General features: G+C 34.5%; 3 protein-coding genes across 10 annotated transcripts; 2 read left to right on the plus strand and 1 right to left on the minus strand.

Moving 5' to 3' along the window:
• The first annotated feature begins 4479 nt into the window (after positions 1-4479).
• On the plus strand, positions 4480-10543 carry LOC102613929 (serine/threonine-protein kinase Nek1-like). Of its 2 annotated transcripts, none has more exons than XM_006471854.4 (15): positions 4480-4815; positions 5721-5827; positions 5942-6008; positions 6388-6453; positions 6904-6950; positions 7054-7099; positions 7279-7359; positions 7454-7496; positions 7575-7624; positions 7716-7797; positions 7917-7966; positions 8225-8298; positions 8568-8619; positions 8917-9357; positions 9518-10543. In XM_006471854.4, the coding sequence occupies exons 2-15, from the start codon at positions 5742-5744 to the stop codon at positions 10196-10198; spliced, it is 1866 nt and encodes a 621-aa protein (XP_006471917.2). In that variant the 5' UTR covers positions 4480-4815; positions 5721-5741; the 3' UTR covers positions 10199-10543. The 2 variants fall into 2 exon arrangements, with proteins under 2 accessions (XP_006471917.2, XP_006471918.2); XM_006471855.4 differs by having other exon boundaries at positions 4480-4781.
• Positions 10544-10679: 136 nt separating this feature from the next.
• LOC102615111 (protein IQ-DOMAIN 19-like) lies at positions 10680-13034 on the plus strand. Of its 3 annotated transcripts, none has more exons than XM_052441507.1 (4): positions 10680-11480; positions 11699-11938; positions 12009-12611; positions 12721-13034. In XM_052441507.1, exons 1-4 carry the CDS (start codon positions 11076-11078, stop codon positions 12814-12816), a joined length of 1344 nt encoding a protein of 447 aa, XP_052297467.1. In that variant the 5' UTR covers positions 10680-11075; the 3' UTR covers positions 12817-13034. The 3 variants fall into 3 exon arrangements, with proteins under 3 accessions (XP_052297467.1, XP_006471922.3, XP_006471921.3); XM_006471859.4 differs by having other exon boundaries at positions 12700-13030; XM_006471858.4 differs by having other exon boundaries at positions 12009-13033.
• A 35-nt stretch (positions 13035-13069) lies between these two features.
• On the minus strand, positions 13070-21954 carry LOC102614609 (multisubstrate pseudouridine synthase 7). 5 transcript variants are annotated; one of them, XM_052441502.1, is made up of 21 exons: positions 21689-21954; positions 21176-21254; positions 20792-20998; positions 20163-20380; positions 19881-19953; positions 19595-19651; positions 19227-19321; positions 19072-19134; positions 18882-18969; positions 18100-18203; positions 17852-17954; positions 17492-17565; positions 17283-17347; positions 16965-17143; positions 16337-16404; positions 16178-16238; positions 15417-15454; positions 14589-14657; positions 14111-14462; positions 13530-13675; positions 13070-13288 (listed from the first exon to the last, which is right to left on the minus strand). In XM_052441502.1, the coding sequence occupies exons 1-20, from the start codon at positions 21886-21888 to the stop codon at positions 13649-13651; spliced, it is 2220 nt and encodes a 739-aa protein (XP_052297462.1). In that variant the 5' UTR covers positions 21889-21954; the 3' UTR covers positions 13070-13288; positions 13530-13648. The 5 variants fall into 5 exon arrangements, with proteins under 5 accessions (XP_052297462.1, XP_052297463.1, XP_052297464.1 ...); XM_052441503.1 differs by having other exon boundaries at positions 13070-13345; XM_052441504.1 differs by having other exon boundaries at positions 13402-13675.
• Positions 21955-22163: the final 209 nt, after the last annotated feature.

The raw sequence follows: 22163 nt of genomic DNA on the forward strand, positions 1-22163 counted from the left end.
CAAATTAAGCATATATTAAATTTTCAACAAATTCATTATGAACACTTATCATCAGTCAACCATCTAGTAAGCTCTCCACTTCAATTATATATTATTTTATGAAATTTTTCATCCATTTTAATGTATTGTAAGCCTCTTTAACTTGCTTTAAAGAACCAAAATAATATCCATCTCCCAAAGTTGTTGAAAATGCAAGTCTCAATTAATTTAGTGAGTCTGCTCACATAAATATATATTATTAAAGTGGGTTTATTCATTACACTTCACGGGTGACACATCTCTTTTCATGGTAGTTCCACTTATTAATCTTTTTGCACAACTTTTTGCATGAATGATATTATGGCCAATGTCTTTGGTTCTTAAAAAAAAAAGAAAAAAAACCTAACTTATATTGGAGGTAGTAATTGCTTCAGAAAGTAAGCATGCTCTCACCAATGAAGGTGAAAATTAAGCCCCACACCTTTAATTACATTACATTCATTAAAAAAAAAATCATTTTACACATGGTAGATTCAAAATTTTATAATTCCAAACTTTGTACAATCACTTATAAATTATACACGAGATATACCCAAATCCAAAATATTTGAGCTTATATAACTCATCAATCTCATATTCATCCTTCAAAATTTTCATTTACATATATTTTTTTTCCCTGAGATTATATTACTCTAATAGTGAAAGGTTTCCAGCATACAATTTTTTTTATAATTCATATTTCTGTTGATAAGTGTGAGGTTTCAAGTTATCAAATCCCATTAACTTAGTACCATTATGATAGTGTAACAGACTATCAATTATGCAACATTTACCTTAATGATTGGTTCTTTAAATCCTTTTTGACAAGACAAATTGGAGATCTTATATGGTCTCTTGCATGCACTAAATCAATACTTTAGAAGCAAGATTTCCAACTTTTCTTTTACCTAGATTCTTAAATAGACCGGCCCTTTTACTCAACTGCTTCACATCTTGCTGCTCCATAGTCGATATTGCTGTAAAGTGGGTGTTGTGCAATCAATTCATCTATTACCCAAAAAAATGAACTAATCAATGACTCAAATACTTATCGTGATCCATGTGTTTAAATGTACCTAATTTTCTCCTTTTTATAATCTTTATCAAATTTTGATCCCTTTGTGGTTAAAACTTCATATATAATCGTAAGTGGAAATTTGTATTTTTGCTCTTAGAATTTATTGCCAGTGTCAGTATTCTTCATCCATAAATTGTGGCCGTGCATGTGCTAGAAATAAAATCTGGGACTCAATTTTGTTGGTTTTGGCAGCAAATATCTATTTGTTTTTTTTTTTAATTATGTTATACACAGATTGTTACTGATATTACATCAGATATTACAATTACAATATTTACAATCGTACTAAACAACTGGGACCACCGCCATACATTAACCCACTGAAGCATTTGTCCAAATACTTTAAATCCTCTTTAATATTCGAGTGGTGCCTACTCCACTCATATTTCGTAAGGGAGAGACTGTCTCCACTCAATTAGTTGATAATTGAGGAAGAACTGAAACTAACCTCCATAATGTTCTTATGGAGGCTCGAAACCTTGCACTCAACATTGTAAGTACAAGGCTTCTCCCATTAGACCAAAGGCTCATTGGTAAATATCTATTTGTTATCTTTATCCAAGTTGAAAGTTTCTCAAAATTTTGGCTACACTGTAGTCGAAATTAAAGCTGTATCAATGAGAGAACATTTTAGGTTCTTTAGTTTATTTTTGTTAATTAAAGTTTATCAATCAAGTAAAGTATTAAAAAATGCTTCTTAATTAAAGTATCTCTAGTAATTGAATCATCTATCTTCAAAAAGTAAAAAAGAAAAAAAAGGTTAATAAATGTCTTTTTAACACTTAATTCTATTTAATTTTTTAAAAGACCGATGTCGAGTCAAGAGAAATTTTAGAACATCTCTGAGGTATCATGTCAACTATACAATAAACAAATGATATTATAATATGTGTGCATTTATTTTAAAAAAATAACAAGTGATAATTATAAAAAGTTCAACTACAAATATGTTATACATGCATTAATTAATTACCTTACATCTTATATATTTTAAAATTTCTCATTGAGTTGGAATATTTCATTTTGAAAGACTTTGATGTGAAATAAGATACTCAAGATGTTTGAAAAGCATATTAAAAACGTTTCTAATTAAAGTACCTCTAATAATTGATTCATTAGTGAATGAGTTCTCAAAAAGTGTTTTCATTTCATAGCATTTCAATCTCCGTACTTTAATTAAAAATTTTACGTAAAAAATATTGGTTTAGAGAAGCATAAGATTTTTTTTTTGATAAGGAGAAGCATATGATTAGATGGGCGTAAATGGAATTTTCTTTTTCAATATAGTCGTACAAAGCTAACAACTCCACCCAATTAAGCTTACTTAATTAGTGGCTTAATTGCCAGTTGAAGGCAAATTTTTATGAATTATTTGTTGTTGTGTTATGTCGTGCGGTGGTGGTGTTCATGATTTTGCTTTGGGTAGCTAAAAGGTCACTTTTCAAAGAATATGTCAATTCTTTTTTTTTTTTTTAACCCATAGCACGTAAGTCAAAATCTAAGTTATGCTTAGGCATTTAACGCAATTCATTGATAAAGATTGCCACAAAGTTGGCTAGATTTTGAAGTTGGTGGACGAAAATAATAATAATCAAGTTATGGGCACTTCCAATATAAAAAAAAAAAATAAAAAAATGGTTGTCTTCTATCTCATTATTTTATCACTTCAACAATGCGGTATGATAGTAACAAAAGAGAAAAGATTAAAAAAGGAAAAAAAAAGAAATTACTTGTATTTGATAACATTTTTCTAAAGTGGCTAACTATGAAAATATATTTTCGAATATATTTGACTTGGGTTATTCTAAAGTGCCTAATTATGAAAATATATTTAACTTGGGTTGTATTTATTAATTTTAGAGTCCATATTAAAAAGTTGTGCTCATTATTGTTGTACTGATCAAGATTGTTATTGATAAATTTTGAAATATAAATCAGTAGAATTATATGCAATGTTGAATTACACAATAGCGAGTGATTTATTTTGACCAAATTTTGAATTTCAAGATACACAAAGCAAAATCTTTAACACAATTCATCTGACTTGCATTTATTTATCTAAATATTATTAAGACCATATATTATATATGGATAATTCTCTGATTAAGAGGGCAAGGGATATTCTAGACGAGGCCCGAGGGAGAGGCAAAATCTTTGGCATGATTGGGGGACAAGCGAACCCACTTGCCAACCGGACCATCTTTCGCGGACCCCACGTTTTTCAACGAAACGACACACCACGTCCAGTAAACGCGAGACATGCTGTAATTCTATAACTAAGATAAGGGCATTTGGGTCATTTGAACAGAGCAAAACGCGCCGGATAGCGATTGAGGATGAAAGAGGAAACAGTGTTTGTAGATCGAGAGGAAATAGATGTGGGCCCCTACCTTTGTTTCCTTTTGGTCGGCCTTCTTCCACTCACACGACTCGATCGTATTATTTTGCGTTTCTATATATGTATTAAAAAGAAGGAAAAAAAAAGAAAAAAAATCGAAGATAAAGGAATTATGAAAATAGAAAAAAGAGAATAATACTGAGGAAAAGCCAGCAAAAGCTGACAAATTTTCTGATGAAGACCACTTGACCTTCCCCGAGTCCGACTTTCAATTCTTGCAGTTTGATGATTTTGTTCAATTTCTCTCCTTTTCACAACACTTATTTTACGTGTTTTTTTTCAGTTTAAAGATAAAAAAAAAAAAAAGAGAGAGTGAGTGAATATAAGAGAGTTGCAGCTTTACTTTAGTCTAAGATGATTCTCATTTTGACCTACATTTTAAGTTTACAACAGTTTCTTTTTTTTTTTTCTTGAAATGAAAAAATTTCAAAGTGATTGTATTTTCTCTGAATTTGTCCATTATTTTGTATTATATATACAAACATATTATCTTTGAGTTTATCCATTATTTTGTATTATGTATATCAAAATATTACTGCTTCTAAACTAACCCCGCGATATTTTTATGGAGGTTTAAATTCTTCCTCTCACATATTATAAGTACAAAAATTCTCTCATTAGATTAAAGGCCTAATGGTTAAGAGGTTGTCTAGTTGAATCAAGTACAAATTAATAACATTGCTAGATCAACAGTTTGGCATGACCCCTAATACCAATATTATGATTTTTTGTTTTTTGTTTTTTCGAAATCTTATTTCTCTCTCCATGATTTGTATAACTTTAGCTTAAAAATCTCATTTAAAGCTGTCTCTACTAGGATCTTAAAATAAGTAGTTTATTAATTAATCTTTAATTAATCCCCCAAAATGTAGGTAGCTTAATTACTGTCTCTTTCACCGAAGAAGGAGACTCTTACTCTCTTGTTTATATAAATCACAAGCTGTGCTCCCATTTCTTTTACAAATATAATATTTGTGGTCCAATCTCTTACTGTGTTTGTCATTTTCTCACTCTCTCTCTCAAAAAAAAAAAAAACTAAACTCTCTCTCTCTCTCTCTCACACACACACACACTCCAATGGCAAAAGAGAATAGCAAGAGCAGCAGCTACTGCTGCGAAGCAGCGTCTTCTTGTTGTAACTGTTCAGTTTCGGCTTAAACGTTGTGTCGTTTCGTCGTTCTTTAAGATAATAATAACAATAATAATAATAATAATGCCAGTCGAACTCGAAGCTCGCATTCCTCCCTCTCTTCTCTCTTCTTGATTTGATCTCTTCGGATCAAGACGGTGCGTCGTTTCTTTGTTTTTTTTTTTCCATCAGGTACATTAATTATTAATTTGCGTTCTCTCTCTTTTTTATTTTTAATAAAATTTTAAGTTCCGAATCTTAACATTTTACTTATGATTAACTTTCCGAAGCTGCATTTGTTGATTTATTTTTTACTTTTCGGTTCTCGGTATATTTTTAATTTTATTTCATAATGTAGTATTTATTTATGCTGCATTTTTTATTTTTTATTTAGGTGTTTGATTTTGAAGCTCAATAATTTGTGGCCTGAAGCTGCTTTTTAAGTTAGATATTTTCTCCTCTCTTTTTGTTAGTATTTGTTCGCATTTTTTTTAATTTTCTTTTTTTTATTATTTTTTTCCTTGATTTCCATTAATTAGAAAGTTTTAATTAACTTGAATGCCGGCTTAATGCTTTAGTTGATCAGATGAAATGTGAGAGGTAGAATGACGAGTTCCACAGTATTGTCGAATGCAGTTTAAAAAAAGTAGTAATAATAATAATAATAAAAGGATTTGCAGAGACTATAAGTTTCTTAAATACTGTAAAGTTATTTTTGTTTTCTTTCTATTTTTTGCAATCAGAAAATGATCTGTGAATTAAATTGAAAGATCACAAACATTATTTTGTTTTAGCTGTTATTTCCTTGGCTTTTAAGGCTCTTTTTAGTATTTTTTTTTTTTATCATTTGAGAAGTGATATTTGATCAAGTTACTTTCTTTGTTTGTGAAGAGGATTTTGTTTGCTTATAAAGGATATGCACTTCTTGAGTGACTTTACAGATAGTGTAACTTACCTTCCTTTTGTTGCTTACTTCTTGAAATTTTATTTGCTTCTGCATTTATGGTGTACAATTTGGGAAATGTAGAGGATTTCTTTTTGCATTTTTGTGATATCTCATGGCACTGAAACTCTCTTGCATATGTGATTCTGTAAAGGTTTTGAAACGGACCTCACACATGGAGCAGTATGAGGTATTAGAGCAAATTGGGAAGGGAGCTTTCGGTTCAGCGCTTCTAGTGAGGCATAAGCATGAAAAGAAGAAGTGAGAATGAATCCCAGTTTGTTTAATTACTTCTTATTGTTTAAATGGAATAATGTGATTCATGTTTTCGTGATGGACTAATCCCTTTGTTCTACTTTTTTTTGGTATTCTAAGATATGTTTTGAAAAAGATCCGTCTTGCTCGGCAGACTGATAGGTCGCGCAGATCTGCTCATCAGGAGGTTGGTATCCTTTCTCCTCGTTGACCTCATTTATTTTTGATGTCTTATGTTGGCATCTCCAGTCTTTCAATTGTATTCTTCAAATGTTCCATTAGTATTCCATGTTTTTTTTTTCCCCTTCTTGTAGAACCAAAAAAAGAATGTAGGCTAGTAATAAAATAACTACAACCTGAAATAGCTCAGACATGTTTCGTATGCCAATTTTATTCTCATATAAGGAATCAGAAATTCAGACCTCGCTTTGATGAGTCATGGTTACCAAATGTATTGAAATTGAGCTCTAATTAAAGTTATTGCATTTTCAGTTGGATGTGCTATAGCTTGCATCTTTTATTTGAACTTCCAATCTTCATACTGATCCTTTTCCTGGTTCATCTAGATGGAGCTCATTTCTAAAATTAGAAATCCATTTATTGTGGAGTACAAAGATTCTTGGGTGGAAAGGGTATGTTATGCCTGTATTCTTTTATAGTTTGATATTCTCATCTATATTCGGTCAATTTTCCTCCATGATTGCATTTCGCTGCTCAGTATTTTTCAAAATTTAAAAGCTCAAACAACGTGAATTTAACCTCGCATACAAGTGTTCTTTCTTCTCTGGAGGATTGATCAACCTAAGATGTTGTTCATAACCAATTTGTTACACAATCACTCCGATCATAATTTTATTACACCATAATCCAAAAAAGTTTACGCTAAAAGCCGTCATCTTCATTAGCAATGGACGCATTTGGATTGCCCTGAGCTGCTGAGCATTATATAACACTCTACCATCTTTCTAGATGGGTTGTCTCTATGGTCTCTTTTATAACCGTCTCGTTTTCCTATGGTAATATTGCACCGGACTGATAACGTATGCACTAATTTTGTTAGTTGCTCATGTTTATTTTCTCAGGGTTGCTATGTATGCATTATTATAGGATTTTGTGAAGGAGGAGATATGTAAGTTTTCTTTCTTGATGATGTTGAGATTATGGAATAGTATTTGAATCTACTGTGATTCCAGCCTTGCGAATATTTATGCTATGCACTTCATGTGATACAGGGCAGAAGCCATAAAGAAAGCAAACAGCAAACTTTTTTCTGAAGAGGTTTTTTTTCCTTTTAATTTCCCTTTTTTTTTTCTTTTTCCCCCTGCTCCCTTTTCTTCAGCACTCTTGTGGAAACTTGGATACTGTTAGTTGTATGCCCAATATTTGCTTTGCTCATTAAACTTCTAAAATTTTGAAAAACCTTTGCATCTGATTATTATGTATTGGACTTTCCACAGAAGCTTTGTAAGTGGCTTGTTCAGCTCTTAATGGCACTGGACTACTTGCATGCAAATCATATTCTTCATCGTGATGTCAAGGTTAGTGGCATGTATTTATATACTTAAAAGATCGTTACTATCAGCCCACTACCTCTGAAGCTTTTCCTACTGATGATGTTTCTGAATCTCCCAGTGTTCTAATATCTTCTTGACTAAAGATCAAGATATTCGTCTTGGTGAGTTGTTTTGTGTTTGTCAGACTTTTTTTAAAGGGTATAATAATTCTTCTAAACATGTGACTGATTCAAATGCAGGTGATTTTGGACTTGCCAAAATTTTGACTTCGGATGATCTTGCTTCCTCTGTAAGTGAAATAAGCTGGTTATGTTTCTAATTCCGAGCCTCTGCTTGCTTTTTTTGACTTCATTAATGAGTGCTGTTGTACTGTAATTCAGGTTGTGGGGACTCCCAGCTATATGTGTCCCGAGCTTCTTGCTGATATACCTTATGGTTCCAAGTCTGATATTTGGTCTTTAGGTAAGTCTGCAGTTATATCTGTCTGTGTAATATGACAGCCGAAGATTTTTAAACTTATGTGTATTATGGAGTTCAGTTTCTGTGTATTTATTTATTTGTCTTGAATATCTGTTATACAGGATGCTGTATATATGAAATGACTTCACTTAAGCCTGCATTTAAGGCATTTGTAAGTTTTTAGACCCTGCCTTCTTGCGTCATAAACTTTTACAGCTTGTTAAACTGCCACTTTCATGTGTGTTTACAGTTGAGATCATGACTGAAGTATATAGCAATTCTGTATGCATATGTGACTGTTACAAAATCTTATTCTTCCAAGTTCTGTGAATGTTTACTTAAAAGAAGATAAAGTAATCTGCTTTCCTGCATTTTCTGCAATTATGTTCTGAATTTCTTGTTTTTATTAATCATTTTCTGTCCTTGTCAGGATATGCAAGCACTAATCAACAAAATAAATAAATCAATAGTTGCTCCACTTCCAACAAAATACTCCGGTGCCTTGTAAGTTCTTTTCCTTCTATCCTTATAGTTATGGCTAGCTTCAAATTACTTCTTATTAATAGAAAAGTTGGCTAATGATCCTTGTTTAAAATGAATCATTAAGCAATCTAATTCCATACACTATCCGACATAGGCTGTGGATAAATGGATGTTGCAAATAATATTTTTGGGTAGTTAGCCAGATTTTGAATACACTATATTTCTGTTAAAGATTGAGTTTTATGCAGTGAATGTTGTCGGTCTAATCATATGCTCAATTTTGTTCTCAGTCGGGGTCTTGTTAAAAGCATGCTGCGGAAAAATCCTGAACTGAGGCCAAGTGTATGTACATTCACACTCATCCTCCTTCTATGCCATATGAAAGCATTTATTCTAGTGGAGTATGATGGGACCATATCAAGATGATCTACAAGTTCTTTACATTAAATCTTTCTAAGTTGTTTCTATAAAGTTTAATACTAGCCCTAATATGTTTATTCCAATGGTCCACCTGCTACTTATCTGACCTTATAGTGAAATCCCTGGATGATTCCAGAGATGGAAGAAAAATGATATTCTGCTTAATCATTAGGAAAGGTGATGCAAATTTCTCTCTCATTTGAAGTTGTATTATGGCAGGCTGCAGAACTGCTCAGACACGTACACCTTCAGCCTTATGTTCTCAAGGTTCATCTGAAGCTCAATAGCCCTAGACGCAACTCTCTATCTCACTGGCCTGAATCTAACTACGCAAGGAGAACAAGATTTTCAGAGCCAGACAATGTTCCCATTTCCTCTTATAGAGAGAAGCAATATTCTTTCAGCAATAATAGGAATTTGAATCCGAGTATATCTGACACTGAGCAAGATTCTCTGTGTTCTACTAAGGGAATACACAATACTCCTGCTTATTTGAATCGAAGGTTATCAGAAGTATCTGTTGAAAGCAGCCATGAAGGGACAGTCATCTGTAAGCCTATTGCTTCAAAAACTTCATTTGTTGCCAAGACTCCCAGGCTTGCTTCATCAAAAGCTTCTACAAATCGGAGAGGGTCATATGCTGTTAAGAAACATGAATCTGTAAGATCATATGACTTTCTCGCTCCTTCATTATTCATGAAGTCGCGAATCATTCCAAGCTCCAAGTGTATTCATGAAGTCGCGAATCATTCCAAGCTCCAAGTGTAATTTGTTGTTTCATGAATTGGGATCTTATATGTTATTTTCTTTATTCTTGCAGCATCCTGTTTCACGCCTTCCATCAAAAAAATCTATCCCTTCAAGTCGCAGAGCATCGTTGCCGTTGCCGCCGGTTGCTGCAATTCGAGAATCGCCTTACAGGCCTAATACTGGTATTCTTCATTGTGTAAAATCACCAGATGTTTCTGTTAACGAGCCTCGAATTGATAGAATAGCTGAATTCCCATTGGCCTCATATGAGGATACCTTCTTTCCCATTCCTAAAACTTCACCAACCTCTGCACAAGGCTCCTCCAGCTCACCACTTTGTGTTGACCGTTCGATCACCAAAGACAAATGTACTGTTCAGAAATGTGACAGAGCCTCTGCAAATCACAAATTCACAGAGGCCTGGCAGGGTATTCAGCACAGCATGTTTCAGGTGAATGAGGAGGAAGGAAGCAACTCATCAGATCAAAATGCAACGGCAGGGGCATCCAGCCGCAACTCATCAGACGCACGCCGCCATCGGTTTGACACTTCATCATACCAGCAACGTGCCGAAGCTTTGGAAGGCTTGCTCGAATTTAGTGCAAAATTGCTGCAACAGGAAAGGTATGATGAGCTTGGGGTGCTACTAAAGCCATTCGGACCCGGGAAAGTTTCACCCAGGGAGACAGCAATCTGGTTAACCAAGAGCATCAAGGAAAACACTGCCAAGCAAGATGATCAACACCCATGAACTACCAGCACATGTGTGTACCATATCTGCAGCTTCGACAACCTTTAGAGCTGAGTATTTTTTTCCTTTTTGGGTCAGTGATTGAGGAACTAGGCACTTACGCAAACACTAATTTGTAGGTTGTAGTGGATTTTAATTCCATATTTCCCATGTCTGTGATTTGTTGATTTTGGTTTAACCTGGATGGTGTTGTATGATAGGTTATCGATACAAATTCTTAGCTTCTAAAGTTGAGGACCACATTTGTATCTTGGCAGATAGTTATTGCACAAACAATGGACAAATTGTAGTTATGTATTGTAATCTTGTAAGTTCAATCTGTATGAACACTTCATTCTGTGAATTTCCAAAACTTCTTTTCCTTGGCCTTCTGCTGTATTGAACTCGACAGTAAGTTTATCATTTTTGCTTCAGTGCCACACTAAGTTTATCATTTTTGTTTCAGTGCCCACACTTTGTCCACATTTGCTTAGCTTTTGGACAGTAAGCTAATCAAGTTAATATTTTTATCTCAAGAAAATACCGGCTATGCTATGCTAATAAATAAAGAGGGAGTGTTTGTTTTTCTACTCTCAAAGACAAAAAAACAGAAAGGAACGAATTGAGCAGTTGGGAAAGCTCCAACAAGGTAGAGGAATAAATTGACAGAAATCTTCAGAAAGTGGCAAGTGGCTAAATTGGAAGAAGTTTTGCAGGCCTTAGCTAATATTTATTTACACAAACTTACAAACCCACTTGACAAAAAAGTCAAATAATTGACAGGTTAATAAAAAGAAGAAATAGCATTAATGCATGAGTCAACAACATCAAGATAATATATATACACACACAAAAGGAAATAGACACCCCCATGCAGAAGTCTTTGAGTTAGCGAGAAATGGGAAAGGCAAGCAAATGGATAATAAACTTCTTGCTAGGAAGAAAAGAGGAGAAAGAGAGGAAGAAAGAAAATGCTTCTTTTGAAGAAATCCAGGAAACCTCATCTGGGTTTTGGCCATCAACACCTATTATTAAGAGGAGGTGGAGCTTTGGTAGATCATCAAGCAAGCGGAAAGCTCATACGAGAACCAAATCTTTTGACTTGATCAAGACAAACCCAGCGGTAAAACAGGCAATTTTGCACCTGCAAAATCAGCAGAATCACATTGACAGCATGGCTTTGGCGGCAAATACTGCAACTGCTAGAACAGTTAGGAAGTCAAAACCAGCTACCTATAGAATAAGCAGAGAAGTTGCTGATGCTGCTGCCACCAAAATTCAGGCCGTTTTTCGTTCTTTCCTGGTACTTTTTCTCAACTTTTACAGCCTCTAGTATTGTTATTTAAATGGTGTTTTTGAATTTATTTCCTAAAAACTGAGGATGAGACTTTAGGATTGGTGTTTGCAGATTCTGACTATATGTTCCTATCATTTTTGCCTTTCAAAAAAATAAAATGAAATTTGGAAAATCGTACAAACCAGTATTACTTGTCTAAGTGAATTGATTGATATCTTGAATAGGCAAGGAAAGCATTGGGTGCTTTAAGGGGACTAGTCAAATTACAAGCCCTTGTAAGGGGTCACCAGGTGAGGAAAAAAATAGCTGCTACTCTTCGGCAAATGCACGCACTAATGGCAATTCAAGTTAGAGCTCGGTTTCAGAGAATTCAGATGGCTGAGGAATCACAGCTTGTTGGCAAAACCCAGTCATCAAGATACGGAAAATTCACTCCGGAAAATGAATTCAGAAGAGCTCATCGGGTAAGTATCTTTTCGAAGTTCTTGGAATGTTATAACAAATAATAATAATGTGTTTTCTTTTGATTTGCAGGAAGCAATTGACACAAATATTTATGAAACACGTGAAGTTTCAAAGAGCAAATATGGATATCTAAATCATTCACAAATTGACAGAATAGAACATGGGGCCACAAGATATTTTTCAAGACAGCTTTCAATCTCGAGGCAAGAACATCATCAATACGAGGAGTTTTCATTCTCCACAGCACAGAACACTCCTCGACATCATCGTGTAACGTGCAACACAATTCCAGGAAGAGCCTCTTTCTCTAACTGGCAACCTGGCTATACACGTCCTGGGTCTCATGACTTTTCTTTCCAACCAAATTATATGGCCAAAACAGAATCTTCCAGGGCCAAAGCCAGGTCACAGAGTGAACCGAAACAGCGGCCTGAACGGAACGTGAGAGCGGAAAGCAAGCGAAAGGCTTCTTTGGACGGAACCACCAGCGTCCTGGCAAATGCTCAATCACAATGCTCTTCTCCACACTCGAAACACATTACGAATGAAAACCAGGACCCCGCGTTCATCAGGCTCTACCAAAAGAGAAGCGTTGTCAAGGATGAAGACTCTGATGCCTACAGTACAATAACCAGTCGTTCCAGCTACTGCAACTCTCTTCTAGCATCCGAGGTAAGTTATGAAGATTGGCAGTTGGGTTCATTTTTGCATATTACCTGGAATGTTTGGTCGTCTGATATCCAAATTCATCTGACCGCAGCCTTATGTGAACATGTACTAGCAATTCATCCTTTTGGCTCTTTGGCACCAAGGATGTAATGAAGAACACATGACGAACAAAGACTTGAAGCTTCAGGAGAAAAATAAGCACAGATGAGATCACTTATTGCTCACTCATTTATCACAAGTGAACATGAATGAACTTTTTTCAGTTTTACTACTGCACATATACATAAATAGATATATTTGACACATTTTATTTTTAATTGGCAGACGATTTTTTATCACTAGTTCAAGAGTGAGTGAACCGATGGATACATAATGTTAAAAAAGGACTAACAACTCGGGGGACTGCCCAATAACAACTTCCAAGCATTTAACTCCGCTCGTTAAATTAAAGTGTAATGTACTATCTCCAATACTGCCTCGTTAAACGGAAAGTAGAATGTGCTATCTTTAACAAGAAAAATAATAACTCATAATCCTTGATAACTTGAGATATAATGTTGCAACTCAAGTACAAATCAAAAAATGTCCAAGAGGGGAAGAAATCTTCTTCTTCGACCTCCCCTCTCCGTTTATGAGCCACTGGTTAAGAAGCCATTGGTCTTTCTGGGGTACCATGTATACTGCCACATACAAACAGGAAGCAACAAATTCAGTAATTAACACCTTCTTCATATACCCTGCAGGTTCATAGAATCAATGAAATAGAGAACAAGCATTGAAACAAAAAACTCACTAAGTTAACTTTGTAATACAACATAGCAAAGCATAGCAGGTTGGTTTAGTCAGATATCATATATGGCTTCAGCAACTAAGTCGAGAATAAATAGCTTTTATATATTGTTTGTGTTACTGATAAATTACTTATGTGTTGAGGGCTGAACTTTTTTGTTCCTCATTCCTGATTCGCAAATTACAACTGTGTCCAGATTACACCCAAAAGCCTGTCCAGAATGCAATCTCTACAAGAGAGGATTTGCTCACTAGTTCAATGTCTTGTGGAATGCAACCTGCAAAGGCAGTAAACTGAAAGTTAGGCTTCATGAATACAAGGATACTACATTACATCAAGAAACCTTTGACAAGTTTGAGTTACATAATATATGACTAGCAACAGGTTATGCTTTTGGCCATTGACAGGCCTCCTATTGTTTGGGTCAAAAAGTTCCAACCACCCTGGAGAAGGGATTTCAATTTTTCAGAGCCAGTTTGCAATTCCCTGAAAATCCTAATCTTGTTTGGATCAATTCGGAGGCAGGTCATACTGTTCACTTCCTCATCATGTTATATGAAGTTATCATGTATACAGGTATATGCCCAATGCTACTCATCCATACAGCAGCAGATTTGATAAGCATGAAACTTAACAATGGTCTAGTTGAGAAAAATCAACTTTAAGATTAAAAAGATCATAAAAGCGAAGAAAAGGAAGTGAAATCACTTACAGATGTTGATGTTTTTAGCAGCTCTCTTATGGCCATAGTGGCATAACATGAAGATGGAAGGGTAAGACCCAGCTTTAGAGCCATCTGCTTTCCCTGAGAATCAGCGCCACACACAGATTCAACATGCGGCTGTTTTACTTCTTTGGCACAAGCTGCTTCATTATTCTCTGTTGAAAGCTTTATATCCTTACTTAAGCTTTCTGATTGTTTCATGCAGTCAGATGGATCTTTTTCCTTATTTCCACAGACTGCTTCTTCTTCTTTGACTATGTTCACAAGTTTAGCTTTGGCAATTTTGTCCAAATCCGTCTCTGCTAATGGTTTATTACCATCAATGTAAGTGAGCAACTCCCTGTCACAACAAAAATGACAAACATATTTCATTTAGGTTTATAATCCAAACATTTATGCCAGTAATACCGCTGAGTGAAGAAAAATGATGAGAAAATGATAATAATCGAAGAAAAGACCAGCATACCATTCAAAGTCCATAGGCTTCTGAAATACCCGTCTATAATTTCCAGTCATACTGGTTATTGAAAATTCCCTAACAAGATACACACAAGTAATAGTTCAATCAGTTGGAGAGAAAAAAAGGGTAATTTTTAAAAACCTCCCCTGAGGTTTGGGCTTGTTGCAAGTAGATGGCGAGAATTTATTTATTTGTAAACAACCCCCTACCGTCAGTTAACTTTAACATTGACCGTTAGTTGACTGTGTAAAGACAATATTACCCTTAACAACAGTTTGTAGACGGAAATAACTAAAAAAAAATTAAAATTATTGGCTATTTTACCCTCTTTAAATTATTGATATTTTCTTAAAGTTCCTACAAGAAAGATAAAATTAAAAATTTGAAAAATCTTTTTTAAATTATTGATATTTTTTTAAAGTTCCTACAAAAAAGATAAAATTAAAAACTTGAAAATGAAATAGTTATAATCTTTACCTATGATATTGTAAATCTTTGGAATTGACAAGGATAAAATTGTCAAAAAATAGAATTTGTACTTTTCGCGTCAACAATTTTAATTTTTTTTTAGTTATTTCCGTCGACAAACTGTTGTTAAGGGTAATATTGTCTTTACACAGTCAACTAACGGTCAATGTTAAAGTTAACTGACGGTAGGGGGGTTTTTTACAAATAAACAAATTCTCGCCATCTACTTGCAACAAGCCCAAACCTCAGGGGAGGTTTTTAAAAATTACCCGAGAAAAAAATAAGCATATACATGCGGAAAAAGTGCAAGATACTGAGATGGTTAATTTTAAGTAAGAAAATAAGGGACAAATTTTGACAACATACTTGACATTATGTAAACTCTCTGTCAAGTTAATCCCATCCTGCTCAATAAAAAATAAATAATTAATAACCAAAAAAGAAAGACATGGAAAAATCAGTTGTGCATAATTAGTGCCTACTATTTTACATATCTTGGTCACTCCAAGTAACAATAACTAATACCTAAGAAATCCCTTTGATTTGCATCTCTCTGATTTCAAACAGTTGATTTAACCCCAATCAATCATAGAAACTAATCTAGATCATGGCAGAACACATATTGCGAGAATATGCACCAGCCAGCCAACACAGCCTGCCCAAACCCTTTTCTGGCTAAATAAAAATTCAAAATACAGATAATTATTTACCATTCGATGGTACCTTCTAGACAACGTTTTTCCACTTCATCGTGGAACCTTTAAATGGTATATTTATCTATCACTGGGCCGACATCAATCTAAGTGCATACATACATGCATCCACTCTTATTTGTGTCCAGAAATCCATTCCAGCATTTAACTCTCCGAATATATTAAATTGAAGTTATTCATAATTCCTTAATTCTAGGAAGACCATTTCATAACAGAAGTCTCAACTGTTACCAATTGTTTTGTTTCTAAACCTACTATTTATGCTGTTATATGCATGTTAATCTTTCAGATATTTATGTTCTACTGAGCAGTTTAAATAAACAGCTGAAAACAAACCCTATATAAGGGAGAAATATAAAATTTAGCACAACTCTCATCATAAAGACCTCAGCAGTATCAGTCAATATAATATACCTTCTCTGCCAAATGATGATAAACTTCAGCAACATCATTCATTGGATAAATAACCCGTGAACTGCAAAACAAGAAAATAATTGTGGTGTACATGAAAGAAATGTTCATTCTATGCTGAAACATATAAAAGAAAGTATGAGGATTCCTGTCTTCTCTTACCCAGGCAAAGGAAGAACGACATCATCGATAGTGTATTTTCCACTATTGATATCTGCTGCAGTTACAGTCTGAAAGATGATAGAAAGCCAGCTTAAATTCTCAACTTATACTAAACAAGTTAGTTCTAACGTTTACATTCAACTTAAGTGAACAAAAAAACACCAACAACAGGATGCCTTTCACATTTAGCTTCAGTGAATGGAGTATAAAATAATAACAGATAACAACTACAGTTTTTTTATTTGTACTTAGACAACTTCCCACCAACTAATTACAGGTTCTTTACTGCTACTCAATAAATCTTCCTAACAAGTGAATCACCGACTATGTCATTCCCATTTTAAGCATAGGAGAATTAATCTCTATCAATGCTTCAGCAAATAATGTTATAATTTTATTTTCCAATTCTCAGATAAACTGTGATAAGGCAGATGTACATTGATTTCCTTTTTCTTTTTCTTTTTTTAACATTATATCTTACACCTGGACGATGAATACCCTTGGAGAAATCAGACAGAAGGGTTTAGTCAAAATGAACTATGTCACCCTAAATTTTTCTTTCTTTTACTAGGTTCAAGTCATCAGCAGTAGTAGATTCATAAAACAAGGAATACTATTTAAAACTAACCTTGACAAGGTTATGTCTTCCGTCAGGATGATCAGTTTCTGGCACCTCATCTAAATGACTAGAATCATCTGCGTCATTAGAACTCTCATACTCAAATTCAGGATTGACGCATCCCAACTCCTTTTCAGTATCATCTCCTTTACAAAATACCAAGTCTCCCACGACAACATGCTCAGTTCCTGCGACAAAGGAATTGCAGAACAAGATTCAGTGGTTACATTCAAACACAGATGGTACAGCTTTGACACTAAACATTAAGACAATGGATAAATTTCTGTAGAGAAGTGAAATTCAGCAAAACAAAATAAAGCAGCATACCATGTTTTTGCACTCTTGCACTAGCTGCATGGTTCCACAAAAAGCTTTGGTAACTATGGACATACCTAAATGTTACAGCAGCAAAACATTGTAAAGTGCCGAAATTTGAATGCACATTTCATTTTTCTCTTGTTTTAGGGAATGCGTGCTGGCCTGTATATCAGTGTGTGTGTTGAAATCATATACTCATAGGCGGATAATTTACTCACATCATTCTCAAAGTCCTAGGTATAGCTTTTAGGGCCTGCAAGTAGTTCCCAGGACATTTCTTCAAGCACTGCAACTGCACATGATTAAAATGAAAAAAAATAATAATAATGTTAAGAATGACAGAAAAATGACTAGATCTCATTTCAGAAGTTGTCTTAAAAAACATGAACATCATCACTGACTTGAGGACACAAACAGAAATTGAAAGATTATCAAGAAAACGGCAAATAAAAAGGAAAAGGCTATTTAGCTTAGAAAACAAGTTGGAGAAGATTTCACAAAAATTTATGCAAGCACTAAACATTAAAAGCCACAAAACAAAAGAAAGCTATGGAAAGGCACTACATTTGAAAACTTACTATAGCCCTTTCAGCAACCAAATGGCGAGGTAATTTCCTTAGGGTCCCGTCAATGTCATCAGTTTCTTTATAGTATTCCCGTGCCTTACTTATCTCATTTCTTTGTATTTCAAGATCCAAGTCAAGAAAAACAACTTATGAATTCTGTGATGATAATGTATTAACAATGGCATGCAATAAACCAGTTGAATTAGTAGTTAAGCATATAAAAGAGTCTCCTTGCAGAACTCAAGAACAATAAAAGGATATCTCCTTCCCTTGGATCAAGAATCATCTTTACAGCACTTTTCCACTCTCCTCGTAGTAATGTGGCTCCAACAAGGTGGGTTGGCACAGAACCACTTCCAAAACGCTGACAAAATTATAATAGTTTATAAGAAGAGTTAAAAAGTCGTAAGCAATTCAAATTAAAAAGCTCACACACACATAAATAGGTTAGGTAACGGTTCCCCAGAAACACTAACTATTATTATCTAACTTCAATTCATCTCAAAATTAATTTCATAGCAAAAGGTCATAGGTCATGCGTATCTGCATAATAATAAGGCACACTCTCCTTCAAATTGGTTTAAAAGGCACAAGATCACTTTAGCCAAACAACTATAATGAACTATTTCAACCATCTAATTAGAGTCTTCAGTGGCCTTGTCATTTTTACTTCTTTCTTCACAGAAAATGCCTGAATGGGCTCACACACACCACATGCTTAAGTTTTCTCAGATGGAACTATGAACAATGAGGGCTGATAAAGGAAAATCGGTTTGATACAAATATGAGAATTACTTAACACATTACAGCCTCTCAGACATAGTTTTCTAAAATCACCCCCTGGTCCAAAATGTAATAATTCAAATCTTTCATTCCAACACTGCACTTGGTTCTGACCAACAATAAGCTAAAAGATCAACAAGCACTGTGCAACAAATTTCTCTCTAATGAATATAGAAAAAAAAAAACTAAGTTATAATCAAAATAAACATGGACAGAGAAAGAAAGGGAGGGAGGGAGCGAGAGTTGAGGAAGGAAGTACCTGCAGACCAAAGTAGTTGATGAACCCATTCCTTCCTAAGGAGTTTGCAGATGCTTTGATGACATCTTCAGAATCTACAACAACTCCTCTGATATAGTGCATACATGATCCATAAGGCAATGAAGGCACTCATGATTGTTTTAGGGCACAAGAGAAAAAGTGGAACCCATATCCAATGAAGAATTCTTACCGTAATGTGATTGTGAAACGATTTCCAAGAAGCTGACCAAGAAGAAGTCCTTCCTTGACATAACTGAACAATAACAAAGTCAAACCATATACACCAAGAATATACATGTATATGCAGGAAATCCAAGACAGGTCCGATTATTCATTTATTCTTACCAGAAGTCACCCAACCGGATACCAATCAACCTTTTGTTAAGAGCAGCTAACTTACTCGCACGTTGCTTGAAAACAGTGACCTGCAACCAGCAGAACTGCTCCAATAAACATCTATCTCCAAATTAATTATATTTCTATTATCATTTCACTTTTTTGTGCAAACTTTTCATCTTAAAGCATGGATAAAAGGAAATGTTTATATGATTGATCATGATATTTGAAATCCTTATGCACTCAAAATTATGAGAATTGGATTACGTACAACGAACAATTCTCCTCATGCTGGTGCAAATAATCTCTCAAAAAAGGTAAACAAAGAAATTCTAGATAAAAGCTGCAGGGAAAGGAAGAAGCCTAGAATTACTAACCCTTTGTGTCGAGACAGAGCGCTTGTCCTTTGTACCTGCAAAACCAAATGATCTTGGCTGAAAAATCAAAAAGTTAGTCAAACAGTGATTATTAAATGAGTATGATCTATGAGTTCTTAATGTTCTTGATGTTTAATCAATATCAATTAATCATAAAGAACACAATCAATCAGCAAACAGAAAAGGCAATTGAAAGCAAAAGACTTCCACTTTGACTTCCTTTCATAATCAAACCACAGAGCAGGCCATAAATAAGCCGTTTATGATTCAAAGGAGAAGAAAATACCAGGATGCCAAGCATCTTGCTGATCAACCCCAAGGCCTCCTGTGTATCCTTGTTCTCCTTGTACAGATGAAACCTGAATTAGTGTTTTGTAAGATGTTATCAGAGCGTTCGAAGGACCACTTGACACCATGAATAAAGGTGGTAGGAAAATAGAAAATTTTCACTGGGCAAAGGAATTTACTTCTCTTAAATAACACCTATGCTTTCAATACTATCAACAAACATATAAACGAATGTTTCCATGATGGACAAGCTTTGACTGGGTACCTATATACCCATTACCTGAGAAATTTTCCAAGCTGCTCTGGCCAATTTTCTGAACCTCTGCTATCAAAAGGGTTATCACCTCTCTCTTTCCGTTTCTTTGAATTTCTACCCATGCTGTTGTTATTCCCTCCTGAATTTAATCTTACGCGTATGCATTTTGATGAAGCATCTGGTCCATCAACGGTGTCAGTGACAAGGAATTTGAAGTTGTCCTTAAAGAAATTATGTATTGCCTAAAAGATCCCAAAAAAAAAAAATTAATCAACTACATAATTGGGAAAGAAAATAAATTCTGGATTGGTTCAGTACTATGCGTATATCTCTGAACACTAAGATCAAAGAACCTTATGATGGATATATCTCTCAGGACCCAAAACCAAAGCTTCAAATGGCAGAGAACCAAATTATTATCAAAATGCTTCAGCCTAATTACCATTTCTGCAGTATCTACATCAAGTATAACTTGTGTTTCTTATTACAAGGTTCATTGTTTATGACCTACAAAACTATCAATTCACAGCCAAACAAACCCTTGAATGAGTTCAACTATATTCTCAATCTGTGCCAAACCAAGCTCACAGCTAACATAATCAATGCAATTTTACAACTCCACAAATAAAATGAGATCAAGCATGTAAACTAACTGTTCGATGGGATTTATCCGAATTTGCAGAAAGAACTATGGGCGGAATACTGTCTTCGTTTTTCCCAGAAGTTACTTGATTTATTAGAGTCTCCAAACATTGCGCATCAGAATCACCAGCCAGTGATCTGAATGATTCTATTTCAGAAGCATAACTTCTATTCAGTTGATCGGATGCCTTAGTTTCATTATGTTCCACCGCCGCCTCCTGAATGGATCAGAAAAGTAAATCATCTCAATGTCTTTTTTTTTTTCGTTATAACAAATCTTTATTTTGTTTTGCCCTTTACCATATCGGATCAACTGTATAAAACAGATAAACAAACACGCTTGCATATATAACTTAAAATGAATCCAGAAAACAATATAGTGCAAAGTCGATTACCTCTGGAGGGACATCTAAACTGGTCAAATGAACAACTTTTCGATCAGTATCAACTTCATTGACAATAAAATCACAATACCTACATAAAATTCAAAAAAATTAAAATAAAAATTACAAGACTATGCCGAAACAACTATAACAATTATTGGATCATAATTCATTATAAAACTCTGTGCTTGCTCCATTATGAACACTCGTCATTTTACACACAAGCACTTGAGATCATTACATTGCAATTTTCTTCATTGGGTTAATAACACTAACCTCCAAAAACTTTTCGGTTATACACAAGCAACTCCATAAGGTTCTAAAATGCATTCGGGGGGGGTGGATTTTGGAGGGAAGCTCTTTTACCCAATAGTGAAATTGTTTATTTTTATTCTTCATCATTTGCAATAAAACTAAGATGCTCAGATAAAGAATTACTCAAAAATTTTCATCTTTGACCTTCCATTCGTGCGCTAGAATTGCATGCATCTAAACGAATATGCGGAAATAAGAAATGATGGGGACCTTTGTTTGAGGATGCCACGAAAGCCAGGGAGGTTGGAGATGAAACAAAGAATGCCCACGTCGGATTCGTCTAGAGTTTTCATTGTTGTTGTTGTTGTTAGGGTTTTGCAGAATCTACTGTTGTAGCAGAAGAGCGGGTAGGGTTTTAGAGCTGATTGCCAGAACAAAGATGACACAGGGATTCTCATCATTTGGACCATTTTCTGATCCAAAACGCATCGTTTTTTGTGCCCATGAGTTTTTTCCTTTTTCTTTTTTAAATGTGATTCATTCAAAGAAAAAAGTAGAATTAAAAAAGGGTAATTTTCAGATTCATCCCTAGTCCCTTTTCTTAAATAAAATGTATAAAGATATTTTTACTTTATACTCCTACCGTTATTATAAACTTTGATATATATTCAATATGTGAGGGCAGGTAAGTAATTGCATGATAAATTGATTAAATATTAAAAGCATTTTGAATTTTGCACTTTGA

The sequence above is a fragment of the Citrus sinensis genome, chromosome 5 (genome assembly GCF_022201045.2).
Source record: "Citrus sinensis cultivar Valencia sweet orange chromosome 5, DVS_A1.0, whole genome shotgun sequence".
Taxonomy (NCBI): domain Eukaryota; kingdom Viridiplantae; phylum Streptophyta; class Magnoliopsida; order Sapindales; family Rutaceae; genus Citrus; species Citrus sinensis.